The sequence below is a fragment of the Papio anubis genome, chromosome 1 (genome assembly GCF_008728515.1).
Source record: "Papio anubis isolate 15944 chromosome 1, Panubis1.0, whole genome shotgun sequence".
NCBI classification, from domain to species: Eukaryota; Metazoa; Chordata; class Mammalia; order Primates; family Cercopithecidae; genus Papio; species Papio anubis.
Genome location: NC_044976.1, coordinates 118636159 through 118656185, shown reverse-complemented (window position 1 = coordinate 118656185; position 20027 = coordinate 118636159). Strand labels below are relative to the sequence as shown.

The 20027-nt window shown below is 45.1% G+C and overlaps 1 protein-coding gene across 1 annotated transcript in view; it reads right to left on the bottom strand.

Moving 5' to 3' along the window:
• Nucleotides 1-1692: 1692 nt before the first annotated feature.
• Nucleotides 1693-20027, bottom strand: part of PDE4DIP (phosphodiesterase 4D interacting protein) — a 212922-nt gene continuing 194587 nt past the window's right edge. The window contains 11 exon segments of the mRNA XM_031656711.1: nucleotides 1693-2078; nucleotides 5048-5172; nucleotides 5797-5986; nucleotides 7432-7551; nucleotides 8530-8661; nucleotides 9858-10109; nucleotides 13632-13817; nucleotides 16140-16292; nucleotides 16942-17165; nucleotides 18253-18304; nucleotides 19309-19544. Of these exon segments, the coding sequence (XP_031512571.1) occupies nucleotides 1708-2078; nucleotides 5048-5172; nucleotides 5797-5986; nucleotides 7432-7551; nucleotides 8530-8661; nucleotides 9858-10109; nucleotides 13632-13817; nucleotides 16140-16292; nucleotides 16942-17165; nucleotides 18253-18304; nucleotides 19309-19544 (2041 nt within the window). The 3' untranslated portion in view covers nucleotides 1693-1707.

Below are 20027 nucleotides of genomic sequence, written 5' to 3'. Positions count from 1 at the left end.
TCTCCTCTTGCAGAATTATCCATACCCTACAAGCAAAAGCAAAAGCCAGCGAGTCACTGAGTTCAGAATGTTTCCATTCTTCAGAACAAAAAGATATTCCTTTGACTGAGGGGTGTTCCATGAGAAAGAAACCTCTAGTTTGAAAAATTATTAGGTGTATTTTTATAAACCGAGTCTTGAGTATAATTTGTGTGTGGTATCTAATACAATGCCCTGTAACTAAATGTAATATGTATAAATATACATAGTACATATTAAAATGTAGAATCAAGGAATGAATGGATTTATGGAGGACTAAACTCAACATTCTAGTCATCATTCTGATGAGCTAATACTGAAAAAACTTGACTTGTATGAGAAGAACACAGACAGAAAGCTTGGTGGGTTAACGTTGTCTTGCTGGAGACTAAAAAGAAACTCTATGGTGGAGGAATTGGAAAGCGGGGCAGGGACGGCGCCAGTGGGGCTGAGTCTTGGCTGCTGTGTGGGAAGCCGGTGAAAGGGGAAGGCCTGGTTAGAAGGAAGAGATGGAGACATAACTGAACACCACAACCATCAGGGCAGCCCAGAGAAGGGCAAGGCATCCACCTAACGTTAGCTGAGAAGTTCCTGGCGGCCACGCGGTTTGCTTTGTGTCCTACGTGTGTTTTTTTAATTGAATTGCCAAAACAGCATAATCATGTTATTGTCACCTTCCTTTGACAAATAAGGTTACTGTCACATAAATGAGCATCTACAAGAACCAGAGAAACATAAAGATTCACATGACCCAGAAATAGCTGGCACACGGCAGGAGAGTTTGAAAGCTCAGCTTTAGAGAAACTGAACAGAAGTGGCTCCTGATTTGAATGAAATTGAAGGTGTGGCCATGGAGGTGAGTGGAGATGGTGTACTAAATAGTGTATTAAAAGGAAAAGAGGACAGAGGAAGTAGAAATTGAACGATTTAAGAGACTAGGGGACACCATTGACATTTCAATGAAAACTGGGAGAAGTGAGATTGATGGGGGATGTTGAGAAGAGAAGGGGGACCTGGTCAAACATGCCTATCTGAAAAGGCAGGCAAGGGGTAGGGTAGAGAAAGCGAATGATGGCCACCCAAAATAAATCACCCACCATCCAGGACTTCCCCAGAGCCCTGTTTCCTTAGGGGCAGGAACATTTTGCCACACACTGAGTTCCCCACCTGTGAGGGAAAGGGGGACTAGAGAATCTGGGAAGGTCGGCAATACGGAGACAGGGCACAATGAGCTGGAAGGAACACAGACTGAAAATCACAACACCTGGTTCTGATCCTGGCTTTGTCTATAACTTCTCTAAACCCTCGCTTGTCTGTTAATATCTCGAGACCTAAGTTTTCTTATGTGAAATACAGAGAGAGCAAAACCTGCTTTACTTCAGGTGAAATTCTATATGTGAAAACAGTTGGCTAATACTAAAGCACTAAGCAAATCCAAGAAAACGATACGAACATATACACAGCTGCTAATTACTGAGTAATTCTTAGTTGCCAATCACTTGTAAATGATTTCATTTAATGCTCAAAATCATATAAGATATATATATTATTATTATCCTCATCTTAAACATGAGGAAACTAAGGCTTAAACCTCTGAGACTTTAAACACCCAAATCAAACAACCTGTAAAGCGGTAAACTCAGAATCTGGAGCCTGGTCTGACCTAAATCCCATGCTTCACTCAGGCTGCTAAACTAGAACATATCTAATTTCAACCTGACCCCAAGGAGCATGGACCAGGCAGATTGCACCTTCTGCCACAGACATCCTGGTGATCTCCCCACTGGCCGAGGGCTTTCTAAGTCCCTTTTCCTTCCTACCTTGGAGGAGCAGCTGCTTGTTTCCAGGGTCAACGCTGGCTGGGAAGTTCTGGTTAACAGAGGAGGGGCTGAGGCTGTCTTTGCCAGCACCGCTATCCAGCTGCTGTTGCAGCTGCAGTCGCAGACAATTGTTCCCCTGAATGCTCTGCTCCAGCTGCCCTCTTAGAGCTCGTACCTCTGCCACCAGGTGGCTCAGGTCACTGCTCAAAGGGATTTGGTGACAGGCATCCAGGCTGTAAGCTAAGAGAGAAGAGGAGTCTGGTAACATTGACCTAAGTATTTCTGAGCACTTGTCAGAACCCTCCTCTGTGACATTCTTTTCTGCCAAGGATCCCACTATCATCTGAGTCTCATGCCACCCATCTATGATAGAGATGTCACCATTTCTGTGTGTGGCCTTGGGATGGCACTGAGCTGGCACACATCCAGTTTGAAACTTCCCTGTGGTTTAAGTTAGACACATGCACCTAAACAGCATTTGACTGACAGATGAGGATAATTGAGCTAGAGAAGGGTAGCAGATGAGGGAGAAAGAGATTTGACAGTCTTCACTCTCAAAAATGAAAGACGAGAAGGAGGTCTTTTGGTAGCGTGTGAGAATGTGAGCTGGGGACCTTAGACCAGGGATTATAACTGAGTTTTTCAATTTCTCTCTCTCTCTCTCTCTATATATATATGTGTATGTGTGTGTGTATGTATGTGTACATATATATGCCTACTTATAGTGTGTATATATGTTGTGTGTGTATATACATACTATATAGGTGTATATATATACATATATACATGTACATATATGTACACACATATATACCTATATATACACACATATATAAAAATATATATATGTATATTTACCTCCATTCACTACATGTCTATTTCTTTGTAATGGGGATGAAGAGATCTAAGAAATATTCTACAAGGCCACAATCCCTTATCTGAAAACCTTAATGCCAAATATATTTTGAAAGGTAAAATTTGTTTTAGTTTTTAGCAAGGCAACAGGGTGCATATATCATATATAACATGTACCCAGTTGCATGTGAGCCACAATCCTTAATCAAACATATAACTATTTCTGTAATCAGCTATGTGAATATTCTAAGTAGATAAATACTTAGGAATATCCTCTTGTCAGTTCATCTAGATTTTGCACTAAATGAGTATTTGAAAAATTTAATTTGGAGATCTTACTGAATTTTGAAATTACAGAGAAGAGATTATGGAGCTTTAGTGGTTGCAGCTTTGAAACGAGTCCTAAAAAGCAGGGAGAAAAGCATGAAAGGAAAGGTAGCTCAGGATGAAGTAGTTTTAGAGACTTTGGTAAATAATCTACTCTTGAATTTTGCCCAAAGTTTTATGATGTTCCTCTCTCTCTTCCTCAATCCAACTTCTCACTAAATTTTGCTTATTTTTTAAAGAGATGTTTTTAAATCTATCTATACCCTTTCATCTTCCCAGTAGCACCTTATATTAGACTGTCATCTCTTAATGTGCCAGAATAGCACTAGACCCATCCAATAGGTTTCCCAGATTCTAATGTCTCCCAACTCCAGGACATCCCCTGAGACTTAGCATCTTAAAGTTCTGTTTTCATTATATGCTTATCTTCTTTGAAAAAGAACAGACTTAGTTTAATTATCTCTATACAGAATGTCAACTTCCACCCTGACCTGTGAGCTTTCAAGATTTGGTGACTCTGCTCCTCCATCCTGACTTCTCACTCCCCCAACCTGAAGCTTCTCCTGTGGGCAGGCTGGTCCCACTGACCCAACACTCACCATGACTTTGTACCTAAGCTATTCTCCCAGCCTGGTGAGCCCCCTGTATTTCTTCAAGTTCCAGTTCACCTTCTCGTTAGAAAATCAGGAAACTAAATCAGGATTTATGATAATTCGAATCTAAATTCCACTGCCCTTCACCCTTTGTCTAGCCCTCTGAAGGGACATAAAATATACATGAGTTTTTTTCACCCGACAGTTCTTCAAATACTCGAAGCCAGTTCTCATGTCCTCAAGATCTTTTGAAAGCCTAAATTTCTTTAGTTTCTTTGACCAGTTGGAGATTTCTGGTCCACACCATTGTGCGCCCTCTCTTCATTATGTTCCCCAGTGTGTCAATGCCCTTTTCAAAGATGCCCCTTAATCTAACAATATTTTAGACATGGTCCCCACAGGTGAACATCACACTTACACTACTGTAATGTCAGTTTGAGCTGGCATTTCTAGCAAACTTTGGCCTACGCCTTAGTTGTGTGAACATGTTTCTACCAAACCCCAAACCCTCAAGTCCATGAACTGCTGCCTGTCCTATATTTCTACCCTCATCCTATATTTCTATCACTGATATTTTTCATCGAGCTCAGGATTTTGCTTTTTATCTTTGCTAAATTTCATGACATTGATGTCAGTCCTCTGTTCAGCCTGCTGTGACTTATTATGTTTTAAGTACCCTTCTCCATTTAAAAAAGAATGAAGAAATATATCAAAATTCTCAAATATTAGATTATTATTTCAGCAGGCAGCAAAGTCTTCAATAAATGTCCTTATTATTTAAGTCCAGGATTGAAATTTAGGTCCTATTAGTGGTATTTCTATAAGGTTTTTTTGTTTTCGTGTCTCTTAATTTTTTCCTGTGGGCAGGCTGGTCCCCACTGACTCAACACTCACCACGACTTTGTACTTAAGCTATTCACCCAGCCTGGTAAGCCGCTGTATTTCTTCACATTCCAGTTCACCTTCTCTTTAGAAAATCAGGAAACTAAATCAGGACTTATGAAAATTAAATTAAATAAACTGAGAGCCAGATGTCACTACAGAAAGGGTAATGGTGGGAGCAGACTGCCTGCTGCATTGGGCTGAATGGGTTGTCAGTATGTATTACCGACAATATTAAAGGCCTTTTCAAATGATGATATCATTAGGACAGTTCTTTTGCTTTAAAAATGTTATAATCTAGACATTGATAGGAATGTCTAGATTTTCTTACAGTAATTAGGAATGATCAGGCTGGATCTTGCTCATGCCACCAACCTGTCCCCTTGAGCTTTGTGTATGAGAGTTCCTACTGGAAGCCCCAGGCTCGGGTGGGGGTTTCTGAGACAGAACTCTGTCACTTCCCATGATCTCCACAACTCCCAAAGGAAAGACCTCACTAGCATGCTATGCGAGGGCAAAAAGCTCATGGGGTGAGGGGAGAAGAACACATACCTTTCAGCCCCTTCTTGGAATTGCCATAAAGTGCTTCGTAGATTTGTAGCTCTGACTGGAGGGACTCAAAGAGCTGCTGTTTCTCTTCACACTGTTGCTGCAGGAGGACCAGCTTGTGCTGCAGTCTGACCAGGGAGAGGCAAGGCCCACTGAGATGGCAGAGCCACTCAGCCACATGAAAGCAATAAGCTGAGAGCCAGATGTCAACTCAGGGGGTCATGAAGACCATCACTTTTATTTTGCAGATGTGGAAATGGAGGCTAAGGGAGGTCAAGTAACTTCGCTTGAAAACACACCATTACCTACATTAGTTCAGAGCAGAACAGGCACACCAGCAGTCTCCTTACTGCTCCTACAGTGCTCTTTGCATTCTGACAAGCAGTTACAGGGCTTTTGCTGGGACCAAGCATCACAGGCAGTATAGAAGCTTCCTAGGTGATGGTGAGACTAATGTCCTATATCTAACTGAAAGCATGGAAACCCTTCTTTTTCATGTCTCTCATATACTGAAGACTTCTACAACAGAGTTTTACTCTCTCAACTTGAGAGTGACAAGGCATTCCCAGAGAAGTCCTTTCTTCTGCTGAAAGCGCCCCCTGCCCCAACACACACAAATCAGGAATAGTAGAGGGAGCATTGAGGCTTCCAAAAGAGGACACCAATTGTCTTGCCAATATCCCGTCTTCTAATGTAAGAATGAACGTAAGAATGAAGAATGCTTCCTTCTCTGTCAGTGGGTCCCCTCTTACCTGGAGTCGTTTTCCTGGAGGGAAAGACGTTCCTCCCTGAAATGCAAGACCTCTTGCTGCTTCTCCCTTAAGTCTTCCAAAAGCTGCTGCCTTTCCACCTTCTGGTGCTCCAGCTCCTTTTCCAGCTCTTGAAGGTGGGATCGAGAGGACAGCAGAGCCTCCTTCAGGCTTTCTGTTTCCTGGGAGTGCTCTGGTGAGAGAACACAGGAGGATTGATTTATTATGATGGGGCTAGAGCTCAGCAGAAAGATAACCCCAAGCACATACACCCTGAAACAAAGCTAAGGAGCAGGAAAGGAAGGCCCTATGTTGGTTGGGAAGAGCATGCTGGCTCAACATATCTTGCAGCCTGGAGAATGTTGCATTTCTCTCTTTGCAAAACCCTTCATTCCACTTATTTAATCTGTCCTACCTTGCTCTTAGAGAAATTCTGGTTTCTAATGCTCACCATTTTCCAGGTGCTCATATACCATCTGTTCAATAATCCATTCTTGAATTTTGACAAAGATCAACATCAAGATTTCTTTTTGGAATATATAATTTTCATTATTTTGAAAACTGGGATATTTGTTCGTTTTTGGAACTTGCAGCAGTTCTCTGATTTTCACAAGTTGTCAAAGATTATTGAAGGGACTCTGAAAATACAGCTGCAGGTTCAGTAATCCTCTGGGGAAAGATTCACCTAAGCCTGGCGAATTGTACTCGTTTAAATCTCTTACTGTCTTCTCACCTGTGAGGTCTGTTCTATTCTCTCCAAGCATGCAATGGTAGCTTAGTAGTTCTGACTTCTTTCTTATCTGTTAACTTTTGTTATCATCCCCCAGCAGTGACCTTTCCTTTTAACTCTTCTTGCTAACATAGAAATCAATTAATTAAATTAATTAATTAAGGTGGCTAATTTAGAAATATCTCCTGGTGGCTTTTTCCTTTTCCACAAACATTTCTTCGTTCTGGGCTTAATCCTTTTGGACACTACTCTTAGTCTTTTTATGGCTGTTCAATATGTTATTAATAATACATTGATCTGATCAAGTAGACTAACACCAAGGTCAGCAGCCTCCCAGGCACACGAGAAATGATGCCCACCTTTGAAAGTGCTGGGGGGAATTTGCTAGTGCCACTTGGCACGGAATCATAGGAGTACTGACCAGAGAGGAGCCCTGAGTGTATGAGTGAGGGATGTGGTGAGGAGGCAGAGGGATGGCAGAGCAGGGTCAGGAGGGACACATGCTGCTGCAGTAAAGTCTGGAGAAGCTTGAGAGGGAAGATAGGCATTCACACTCCCTCCTTTATTGGTTCCAAAACAGTTGTGAGTGAAGGGAGGTAGAACAGATACCAGACTGGTATCCAGATTGATAGCTCATGACTCTGGATATATGCAGGTGGGCTTGTGCAGAAATGATGGATTTCCTAGAGCTCTTCGCTTCTGGGGACTAGGAGTCTGAGGGGCCCATAGTTGGAACATCTTAGAAAGCAGCCTTCTCTAGACTGAGAATAGCTGTAAGTTTGGGTTGGTGGATCTGAGCAGCTCTGTTACCTTACCTTCTTCTGTTTGCTTCTCCAGTTGGTGATTAGTGTGGCCAGGGAAGAAAGAAACTTAATAGTGACCACAGTTTGTGGGTTTTGACCACGTACCTCTGGAAACATGACTCAGTTGAGCCTGAAGTCTTCGATTTTCTTCCCTGAGGACTCTGTTCTCATTGCAGAGCTGAGGTATGGACTCCAGGCCCTGACTGCAGAAGTTAGAGGTGGATCCTGTCCCAGAAAGTACACATTCGGGTAACAGAAGCTTCCAAAAATTTCCCATTCTTTATCTCTCAAAGATACTGCCCCAGCCCAGCAGAAAACCCCAAGGACTCAAGGCCTGACCCAGAATGAAGCACGGGGGGCTGGATACATGTTTTCTGTGTGCCTCTTCTCAGTGGATTCTTTGCATGCATCATCACATGCCATAACTGCAATGGTGCAGGAGGCTCGATCTCCCTAAATAGCTGCTGCTGTGGTATAGGCCAGACAACAACATATGGAAAGACTGGCCTCCATGTGACAGCAGCTCGGAAGAAGAGTGTAAGGAGAAAGGCAACCTTGGTAAAGCAGCCAGGGGGGGAGTTGGGAGGACCCTTACAGACCTGGCTCTATCACTTGTCAATCACACAACAAAGGCATAGACATCAGCAGGCAGTACATAAGCAGATTAAGTATGGGGTGAGAAGTCAGGTGATTCTGGGGACCAGACCTAGTTCTGCCTTAAAGAGAGTTACTCTCTTTTTTTTTTTTTTTTGAGATGGAGTCTCGCGCTGTCACCCAGGCTGGAGTGCAGTGGCTGGATCTCAGCTCACTGCAAGCTCTGCCTCCCGGGTTCACGCCATTCTCCGGCCTCAGCCTCCCGAGTAGCTGGGACTACAGGCGCTGCCACCTCACCTGGCTATTTTTTGTATTTCTTAGTAGAGACGGGGTTTCACCGTGTTAGCCAGGATGGTCTCGATCTCCTGACCTCGTGATCCGCCCATCTCGGCCTCCCAAAGTGCTGGGATTACAGGCTTGAGCCACCGCGCCCGGCCAAGAGAGTTACTCTCTAATCTCAGATATATTCAGAAAGTAGGGATGACAGTACTTGCCCACCTCCCTTGCTGGACTGTTCATAAGGAGCAAGTGAAGTAAAGAATATCTGTGAAGCTCTGCCTAAAGGTCCCTAAATAGAGCCGGAAACAGGAAGGTCTGGGCCTCTCCTACCACTTCCACGAGCAGCAGAGCTCAGTCGGTGTTCCAGTTGCTCCCGTAGGCGGTCATTGATGCAGATGGACTCCTCCAGGCGCTGGCGCAGGTTCCGGATTTCACCAAGATGCTCTTCCAGCAGGTCAGCCCCTGCAGCCAAACCACCAGGACATGGAGAGAGGTGGGAGATGGAGAATCCTGGTTACTGATGGGGGTGGGGCTCAGCCACGGGTCTTGCAGAAAGACACGTAAATATCACTAGCCTTCTGCCAACTGTGTCCTCTCACATGGACACCCAAAGGAATGGTAGTTTTGTTTAAAGAGTAAATATGCTTTCAAACACATAACAGTCACTTGCTAAAAAATCTCCATGGGCCTCCTCCCACACAGGGGTCTTGTGAGAGTTCCACATGTTTTAGAAAAATAACTGAGGGCTCTGGACAAGGCCTGTCTAGCATCTGGAAAGGTATGGCCACCTCCTGGGTGTGACTATGAGGATGATAGGTGAGCCCTCACTCTACCTTTCTTCTTACTGACACATGACAAACATTCTTTAGCAAGGGACAAAGCCCTTCCTCCCACCCTTAGAAAGAAGGCCTAAAGTAAAAGTATGCAATCTTACAGTCACCCTATGTGGTTAATGACTGACACTGAATGTGTCCCTGAAATCGCTTTTAATATGGAAGATGAAAGAATAGCCTGGAAGGATCTAGAGATCTGAAGGCAAATTACAGAGGGGATGACACCCCCTCTCCCCCCACCAAACAAAGGTAAAAGATGCAGAAAAGTCAGAGGGATGCTTACACCAGACATTAACTGCACCATTTTGCTTTGGGCTCAGTCTTTTCCCGAAAATTACGATTGTCTTACTGTTGGAACTAAGTGGCATCCTAGCATTTATGAACTTAGCTATACCTCTCCACTTGCTGTGACTGAGTTTTGTGCACAGGATATATGTGCAGGGTCGGGGAGCTGCACCCTTGCACCCTTTCCTGTGACAAGTCCTGACTGATGGAAGAAAGTCCCGTCTATGCCTGGCATTATGGAGGGGTCTAAGCCAGTGGGCTGCAAAGAGGCCAGGCTGCAGGAAGACGGAAGGACATGAGTATGAGAGCACAAGAGGTGGGTCCCTGACTTTCCCATATCCCTACAGAGCACTGAGGCCCTGGGCAGGAGAATAAAGAAATGTACTTGGAAAGGACTGAGCCCTGATACAGCTCTTGCATTTTATACCCACTCTGTGAGCCAGGGATGGAGGAGGAATCAAAGACCTGCCTGAGTAGGAAAAGAGTAGACTCTGAATGAAACTTCTTTTCAAAGGCTGCCGTCTCCACTTTGTGCTTTACCTGTGGGTTTGGAGTTAAGCTGGTACACAGAGGAGCCTGAGGATAGGTCCCCAGATACACTCCCTTTCTGAGGCCTCATCATGTCCCACTGGCCACTGCTGCCCAGGTACCCAGGCTCCAGGATTCTTCCCAGTTCTATGGTGCCTCTTGGAGGAGAGTGAGGCTGGGCAGAGTTGAGGTAGTGGGAAGAGCCGGCTTCCAAGTCGTTGCTCGGCAATGTAGCTGTGGAAGCAAGAGGAACGGTGCTGGCACCTGGGCAGAAAGAAACACGAGTAAGAAGCAAATGTAGTGTCAGAAAGGAAGGATTTGCAAGGAAGTGTGTGATTGCTAAGAATAGAGACTAAAAGGAGACCCGTGGAATGTCAGAGATCCCAGTTCACTGTGGTATACTAATTAGACTAAGGCTCGTAACCTAGAGGTTGTAACTCTCACCCTTTGTATTTCCTGGCGGCAGACACAAGAGGTAGAGAATAAAGTATCTTAAAGTCATCAGTATACACAATGGAAAAGTCCAGTGGCCCCACTCCTGGCTCCTACTATAATCCTTCATGACAGACTCCAAGGGAAGTTCTAAAAGTAGGATTCACTCCCACAGTTAGAAGTTGTGAGAGCAGTGGCATACAGGATTGAGCTTACCTGTGAACACGAACATTTGTTTGTCTACATGTACTTGCCTTCCCCTGAAACTAACCAGTCCATTTGTCAGTTCCACCTTGGAGTTTTTCAGATGAGAAAGGGGACATGAAGTCAAGCTGGATATGGTGTCCCTAGTTCCTCCAGACTGAAGAACTCTTTGCTGAGGCTGGGGAAGGGTCTATGTAAGGCAAGTATTCATTTGGATCCCATCCAACATATCTCAAGGAGCTGCAAAATGTCATGACTCCTGTCTAAAGAATCATTGAATACTATTCCACAGAGGCAGGTAGGACCTTTCATTTCACAGGCTGATATTTTCATAGACCCTTTGAAATCATAGGCCTTTCTCTTGAGCCCCGTCATCTCCAGTTCTCTGTAAAAAGAAGCCCAGCATAGGGGAGATGGGGAAAGAGGTGGGCAGAGACACAGTTTAGGAGAAAATTCAGAAGCCTGCTTTCTTTCAGGGATTATGAACACGGGCAGCAGAATAGACAGGTAGCTGCTCCTAAGCAAGTGAGGTCATTGTCCCTTCCAACCAAGCCAAACTCCTCGGAGGGGTTAGTGTAATTGCCACTTGCCAGTTTTTAGCACCACTTGTAGCTAGTTCTCAAATTTGGGTACATATTGGAATCACCTGAGAAAATATGGAAACATACTGATTCCTGGATTCCAGAGATTTTGCTTTAATCAATATGGGATACATCTTGAACAATGGATGTTTTAAATTCATTCTAGGTGATTCTAATAGGCAGAAGTTTGAGAATTGTTGTCATGAGTCTCTCTTCCAACTTTCAAAATACTAGATGTTCATTAGGATCACTTAGTTAAGGAAGAAGATTAAAAATTTAAGCACCTACATTTTAGAAGAGATGCAACAAATACATGATTTCCTACCTCTTTCAAACTGCCTTCAACCCCATCTGAACACAAGGCAAAGGGGGAAATCAGTGGTTGTAGACAGTCAGCTTACTTTTTAATCAAGGCCATGTGAGGTTTTAAGTCTATCAGTAACAGTGATCAGTATTCTCATGTTCCAGTCCCTTGGCCACACAATACACAGTACATGCTCTAAACCATGCAAAGATACCATATAGACTCTTGCACAAGATTTTAACCCAGGGACCTGAGAGGCCACCATGCACCACTGTCCACATGGAAACTTGGCTCAAAGCAAACAATGAGCTTGGATAAGCAATGGTCCCTTGGAGAGGACCTTGACTTCAGGTGGAGAAACAAAGGGCTACAATCTTCCTCATCTAGGCAGGGACCATTCGAACTCCAGTCAATGGCCTCAGACTTGATGTAATTCCAATTTAACCCCAAACAACAGACCCTACCCTTTTTCATGGACAGTGCTCTCCTTCCATCCTTCCCTTTGGGCAAAGACAAATGGACAAATGTGGAAAGATAAAGGAAAAGGAGGCAAGGGGAAGAAATGGAAGCTAGAAAATACTCTTGCCGTTTGTCATGGGGCACATTTGTTGCCCATCTATTGTTGGAGCCAGAACTGGTAAAGTAACAAGTTTTAGGTTAGAAACACCAGCATCTCCTACTGGTCTCTAAAGAGAGGGAAAAAATTATTGCAAGGAGTCCCCGGAGTTTGATCAGTTGAGCTCAGCCCCATACTCTAAGCAGGATGGTGACAAAGCCATCCTAAGTAGAAAAGATATAACAGAAACATGAAACCTGGAGCAGAAGACCAGATTCATGCCCATTTCTCCCACTTACTAGTGACCTTGAATAAGTAACTTCACTTTCCTGAGCTTTAGAGTTCCCTGCACTGGACAAAATATCCATTTCCTGGGTTGACAAAATAGATAGGCTACGCCAGGTGCAGTGGCTCATGCCTGTAATCCCAGCACTTTCAGAAACCTAGGTGGGCCAATCACTTGAGCTCAGGAGCTCTAGACCAGTCTTGGCAACATGGCGAAACCCTGTCTCTACAAAAAGTACAAAACTTAGCCAGGTGTGGTGACACACACCTGTAATCCCAGCTACTAGGGGGGCTGAGGTGGAAGAGTTGCTTGAGCCCAGCAGGTCAAGGCTGCAGTGAGCCGAGATCGTGCCACTGCACTTCAGTCTGGGTGACAAAGTGAGACCCTACCTCAAAAAAAAAAAAAAAAAAAAAAAAGAGGAAGAAGGAAAGAAATAGGCTGGTCCACATGATGACATTTGGGGCTACAGGGAGGGGGATGCAAATTCTTGGCTGTTGTCTTGCGTCACTGGAAACTGCTGGCATGGTGACCCTATCAGTCTCTGGCTCACCTAAGCTTCTTTACAGGCACAGAAAGCGCCTGACAAATGAGTTTAAGTTCATTCAAACTGCTTTCTACCTGTTGTGCTTAAGGTGCTATGAGAGAGCAAATTCATGAAGGTTTATCATTTTTTTCTAAGCTATCAGTGACCACCAGCACACTAAATTTATGATGAGCATCCAGCCTACAAGTATATCCAAGCGTTTTCTAAAAGGTGACTGTCCACAGTCTACATAACTACATAAGGTCAATTATCTTTGGGAGTCAGAGGATGGGATTCACAGTCAGATGCCATGGCTGGTGCTGTGGTTCTAAGCTGCCTACGTGTCACCTGTCCCAGTGCAGGGATGAACCCTGTGCAGTAGGAAAAGTGGCTCATCGTTTCCTCTTCTGAATCCCTCTACCATTACCCTTTTTGCTCCAACCTAATGATGTCAGGAACTGAACTTGATTAACAGCATTTCACAGCAGAAAAATCTAATAGCCACACAAAGGATCCCACTGAATGTGGCCATCTTTTTCTTGGCCACTTCATCCTGCATAGGCAAAGCATAACATCTCTCTCCCATCCCCTACCAGTGAGCAGTCCACCAGTCTGTCAGGGATTCGGCATACTTGGTGGTATCCAGCGGTGTCTACAGTGTGAGAGCACTAGCTCTAGAGCCTCGTGAACGTATCTACCTGTTAACTGACGAGACATACACACCAGAGAAATAACAGGAAATACATTTCCAAAAAATAAGCAAGCAGAGCTTTCCCTCAGTCTTCCATTTGTAACGTGTACCCGTGTTGCGTTTTTAAACTCTGCCATCCAGCCCGAGCCATGCAGAGCAACACAGTGTGGGGCTGCCATTCGCAAGCACACAAATGCAGAAGTGCTCACTTTCTCCCAACTGCTTCTGCAGCATCTGCAGCTCCTGCTGAGCCTCAGCCAAGGAGACCACCGGTGTCTCACAGCAGCCAAGGAGGGGAGGGCCAGTGGGGCTGAAAGGCAGGAAGCTGGATGGAGCTGAGGGCAATGGTGCCTGAGGAAGGCTAGCCAGCTTGGGTATGGAGTGAAAATGAAAGCCTAGGAACAGAAAGTTAGGGAGAAAAGAGACACATCATCAAGAGAAAATGAGAGAAAGAATGGGTAAAAGATTGAGAAGGTCAAACCATTCCCTGACCAGACATCACCCTGTGTAGTGGCTATTACCTTAGTGGTACAGGATAAGATAGCCAAGGGTACCATTGCTACCAGAGAGGCTGGCCTGGTTGACCTTCCCTCTTCTCCCCTGCCAGGGCTATCCTGCATACATCCTCTATGTTCATCTTGAAAGCAATTGGCTAAAGAAGGTAAGGTGGCATTGAGACCCACCCCAGCAATCCTGGGCATGGACAAGTCAGAGAGCCTGAATCCTCTCAAGGGCCCGGGGGGCTCTGCTCCCAGCATGTATCAGTCCTTGGCCCTGGGACAAGATTCTTTCTCTACCTAGAACTCCTCTCTGATGGCACCAGGTCCCATCCTGAGTAGGAGAGACATGAACAAAGGCTGTGGGGGAAATTTTCATTACTAGTGCATGCAGTTCAGGACTCTGATGGAAACAAACTTCAGAATTCCAAATCAATGCGTTCATTCATCAAATTAAAAATAGATGCCTTCGTAGAGTGGCTTAGACAAAATGGCCCGTAAACCCTTCTGGGCATTTAAATCACATAGCAAAAACTCTCAATATATGTAGATTCTTTAGGTCTTCTTGATTCTGTCTAGGCCTTAATGTAGACTTAGAGAATTATAAATTTTTGGAACAGAAAATTTGCATTAAAAAAAGTCTCCCCGGCCGGGCACGGTGGCTCACGCCTGTAATCCCAGCACTTTGGGAGGCCGAGAAGGGCGGATCACGAGGTCAGGAGATCGAGACCATCCTGGCTAACACGGTGAAACCCCGTCTCTACTAAAAAAAAAAAAAAAAAAAAAAATACAAAAAACTAGCCGGGCGAGGTGGCGGGCGCCTGTAGTCCCAGCTACTTGGGAGGCTGAGGCAGGAGAATGGCGTGAACCCGGGAGGCAGAGCTTGCAGTGAGCTGAGATCCGGTCACTGCACTCTAGCCTGGGCGACAGAGCGAGACTCCGTCTAAAAAAAAAAAAAAAAAAGTCTTCCCTGGTGATCTTTAGGCAGCCCATCTACAGACAGGTTTTTAGAAACCCTGGCAAGTTTCAATGTTTAAAATTGTTTCCTCTTCCCTAAAAGCAATTAAAGGGCAGGTACCCAATGGAGGGGGAGCAGAAACCAAGGCTGACCCATAGAGAATGTCAAATGTAGAAGACAATGATTACATCCTAAAACACATCCCAATGGTGCTGACACCATTTCAGATGAATACTGCAGATACACTCAAATTGCCAGGTAACACAGCCCAGGCATTCTTTGAGGAGGCATTCTGATTTTTAAATCCTCTCTTCTTCATCTTCTGCTCTGTTTGAACCCAAAACATTTAAGCAGATGTCTACAATTCCGGAAGCACAGCTTTTCCTCATGATTCTTGTCCAGCTGCTGCCCACTCTGGCCTAGAAACTTTGAAACCAGGCTCAGGAAGCACTGGAACACTTCCTCTTCCTTAAGATTATGATTGAATTGCCTTCAGGGAAATGAGGGCAGCAGAAGAAAGCACTGTGCCTTCTGGGAGCATCTCTACTCAAGTCAAATCTCACAACAAACCACACTGAAGGCAGCCAGCCAGCTATGGTGGGAGGTAGGAGGTGAAGACAAGGTTTGCCTTTTCCTTGCCATCCCTGATACAGGGCTGTGAATGAGCAGTGTACCCTCCGGCAACTAAGCTGGACTTGTAAATGAAATGCACCCCTTTAACTGCCCCCAAGATATATACTATGTACATATCAAGGACTGCCAATTCATTCATACATCCATTAATGGTAACATACCATGAACAGAACCTTGTCTGAGGCTGTTCTCAGCATCCTTGGCTATGAAATAAGTAGCACTACCTCTTGCAAGAGAATCACCATGCAGATTTAATGGGGAACACATACAGTGGATCAGGAGATGTGAATTTATTTTCATCCTATGGCTGTTGTAATCCTGGGAGAAATATTTTGCCTCTTTGCTCCCAGGATAAAATGAGAGAAAACCAATAAAAATGTTTCTTTTTAAATGATTAGCCAACTGCTGGTCAAAGCTGGTACGCAGATCAAAACCTGATGTGGATTACTTATTTTCTAATATATTTTCTTAAATCAGACACAACTGGCGAATGAGGATGGTTTCTTGATTCTGTCTAGGTTTTGATGCATTTAGGCCCCTAACAGTCCAAACCTCTGTCCTTGAAGAAAAGTCAAACAGGCAGCAGAGAAAGAGGGGATGAGGCTTCTGCCCCATTGGCTGTTGCATACCTGAATGGGCCTGGTTGGCCTCCTTGGGGGGATTCTGGGGAGTTGGCAAGATGATGGGGTTGCTGCTGGATTCGGCCTTAACCCCCTGAGATGCACTGGTTGATGATGGTTTAGAAGATAACACAGCAGAATGACTCGAATGATGGATGGAATCTATAAAACCCATGAATGAAAGAAAATGTTTGATGTTCTACAGAGAACTGGAATCCTGGCCATATATTTACCCAGGGATACCAGGGCTAGAGTCTTGCTTTCAGGGAAAGAACCAAGCATAAGCACTGTTAGCAGTTGTTCATTTTCTTGCTTGCAGACAGCTCCTATAGTGAGGCAAACCACCTTAGGGATGATAGTGGTGCTCTGAGCTCTGAAACATGAAAATGGCAACTCCAAAAATATCAGGCAAGACCAGCAGCATCTGTGGACACCCACATATACTTAGGGAACACTGCTCAGGAGTAAATAGCAAGATCATTGCAGGAGAGATGAAGGAGGTTTTCCATCTTAAAGAAGATCTATCCGACAGAGTCACCGAAGAAGAGTCTGCCGTGATCTTCTCACTCTCCCCACAATGGTTCACATTGTGCCCAACAGCATGTACACGCCCATGGAGGCCAGGGTGACAGAGGTAACGTGTAGAGTCAGGAGCAGAGCAAAGATCCTGATCCACTGGTGCCTGTGCATGGCACTTGGCCCCACAGCCATGTTCAGCCTGATACACACCATGGTGGAGCTATAAGGCCTGTTTCCTGAGGTCTCCACTCAGCCTAGACAAAGACGGTACCACCCAGAAAGTGGAGGCTACCTGAGTGACCGGGAGAAGCTTTCTTCTCTTCATAGTGTGTGTACTCGCTGGCTATGTCCATGTCAGAGCAGGCTTCCAGCTCATCAGACAGGAAAGAGGTGCTGCTGGGAGAGCGGTGGGAGTCAGACAAGGCACGGCTGCTGGAGGGTGTGAGGGACCGAGCATCCAGCTTGGCCTGCAGGACTTCAATGACTTTCTCCTTCTCCTGCAGCTCCCTGCTGAGCCTGGTGGGGAGAAGGGGGACAACAGGTAAAACCAAGGTCACCCAAACCAACTTGTCCTGACTGTGGCTCATAGGAAAAGCCAAGTAAGCCAAGGGGACTATGCCTGCAGAGAATAATGGAAATCACCCACCTCTGCTTAGGGATGGAGTATAGGTAGGGTGTAGATGGAGAGAGAATAGCTACCCAGTGCTCTGGCCACATAGTATGCTGAGGGCAAGCAAAGAGACAGCTAGCCCTCCTTTTAAGGCACTGCTGCTTAAAGTATGATCCCTGGAACAGTTGCAGCCTGCAAACTGTTTGTTACCATCTCCAATAAGACAAGTATAAAAATTGAAAGCAAGCATTGAGAAATGCAGAGCAAACCATTCTCCCAACATCCAAGAGCCTGGTAAGTGGAATCATGTAGTTAACTGAATTCAGACCATGTATGTTTCTATGATGGATTAGAAATAAAAACAAAACAAAACAAAAAACAACACTGTGTCCTTCGCTACAGATATTTTCAGAAGCATTTATGAAGCCTGAGACACAATCATGACCCAAAGAACCCCAACTAGTGGCTACAACTGACTTTGAGTCGTATTTCATTGATCATTATATGAAGCAACTCACTGAGAACTGGGTCCTGAGGCACTGCAGCCTCCTGGTGATCTACACCATCTAGGCCTCTTTCACCAGGTCCTGTTATATGATTCCTTTCTTCCCCCAGGGCAATTGAGTGACTATTAAACTAGCTGTCAACCCAACTTGGGCCAGGCCAACTTTGGAAAAAGCTCATCCTACTTATTAAACACACAGCAGGAAAGCAGGACCCTTAGTGGGTCCTGCTTTTAGCTTGAAACCTAGTTAGTTCACTTTTAGCTCAGACTGTTTCTAGGTTACTAAGCCTGGACAATTATGTGCCAATGTAATTAAACCAAAAGAGAAGAAAGAATTTAGTTAAAAACAATAGTGAGGTGTTCAATGAATGCATGAATTCAATACATTCAGCACTTTCCTTTATTCCCCTTGATTTCTGGAGTTGCTGCCATCCTTGACCCTTTGGGCCTCAGTCCCAATCTCTTTACCAGATTCTCCTCTGAATTACCTGAGGGCCAGTGGCTCAAGTCCAGCTTGATCTTTCTCACTTTTATGATCCTCTGCAAACCAAATTTAGAAAGAAACAGTAAGAAATTAGGCTGGTCCCACTTCCCGCATTACAAACACAGGAGCCTATCTGGAGACTGAGTAGTGAGCATTTCATGCATGTATCCAGAACAGTTATTCTGGGAGGCCTCAGCTTGGGTCTCTAGAGAAGTGACCCCACTGTCCCTGACCTGCCGGTCACCATGATGACTTCCTCTGCCCTAAATCAGGGTAAAACATTTAAAATGTCTTTTGTTCCATTAATCATGAGGCCCTTGCCCAGCTGCCCTGTTGGACGCTCCAGCCTCCATGTCCTGCTGTAGACTAGCTCCCCAGTGCATATGTCCCACCACAGCTTTCATGCAGAACCTGCACAGGTCTCTGAGGAGATGACAAGAAGCCCTGCCCCACCTCTGCACCTGCACCAGGAGGTGAGCTGGGTGGTTCCCAAGTCTGATCCTACTTTACTCCCTTGGATATTCTCTAGAAATTCTGAGTAGAGGACCCCAATAACAACCAATGTAGTCATTGAACTACTGCAGCCAGTGGCTAAACCATGTACAAAAGAGCATGGCGCTTTATCCGTACGTGGAGTACCTACATGTACATTACCATGCCATATGGAGACACCACAAGGAAAGAGCATTTAGCAAGTTTGTGGCAGCATCCAGGCTAGAGCTTGGGTCTTGTAATTCTTAGTTCAGGCCTCTTCCTCCTATAACAAGGCCCTTCCATCTCATGTACCCTACTCCCTCTTAGCACCAGATAGATGCTGCCCCTGCCCCACAGGTCACATTCTATGAGTGGTGAAGTTTCTCTTGTTGTAACCATGGCATCTCCAGCCCTGTGTCTTCTTCTCCATGCTCCCCACTGAGCAGTCTTGATCCTGTATTAGCCCCAGGAAATGAAATACAAACAGGACCCTAAGTTAAAAAATTGCAGTGGAGATGTGGTGGCCACCAGGGGCTGGAACTGTGGGGGTGACTGAGAGTATTCCAAAGCCCTGTGGCCAACTTACTGGTGCTGAGTTTGCTGGTGAGCCTCTCTGTCAGCTGGCTTCCCTGGGCGAGTTGCTCCCGGAAGCTCTGTCCCAGGTAGTAGTCAATGTCATTGCTTCTTAGGAGATCCTCAAAAGATTTTACTGTATCTTTTGCATGCTGGGTGAGAAGATAACAAATACCTCTCCCTTCTCGTATTTTTTGCCGTAGGTAAGATAGTTCCCGGGCCTGATCCTGAATCAGGGAATCATATTTCCTAATGTAGGACAGAAGAGGAAGGAAAGAGTAAGTATGGAAAGAGTGGGTGATAAGTTATGGGGCCTTCTGTAGAGAGCTCTATGAGAACATCTCTAAGGAACCACCAAGCTGAATTCCGGCACATAAGCCATAGGAGGTATTTAAGAGTAAATTCTACCGTGATAAAATGTTGCACCAAAAAGTTTAGTGTGGGCCGGGCATGGTAGCTCATGCCTGTAATCCCAGCACTTTGAGAGGCCGAGGTGGGCAGATCACAAGGTGAGGAGTTCGAGACCAGCCTGGTCAATATGGTGAAAACCCTGCCTCTACTAAAAATACAGAAAAAATTAGCTGGGCATGGTGGTGCATGTCTGTAATCCCACCTACTCGGGAGGCTGAGGCAGGAGAATTGCTTGAACCTGGGAGTTGGAGGTTGTAGTCAGCCAAGATGGTGCTACTGCACTCCAGCCTGGGTGACAGAGTGAGACTCCGTAACAAAACA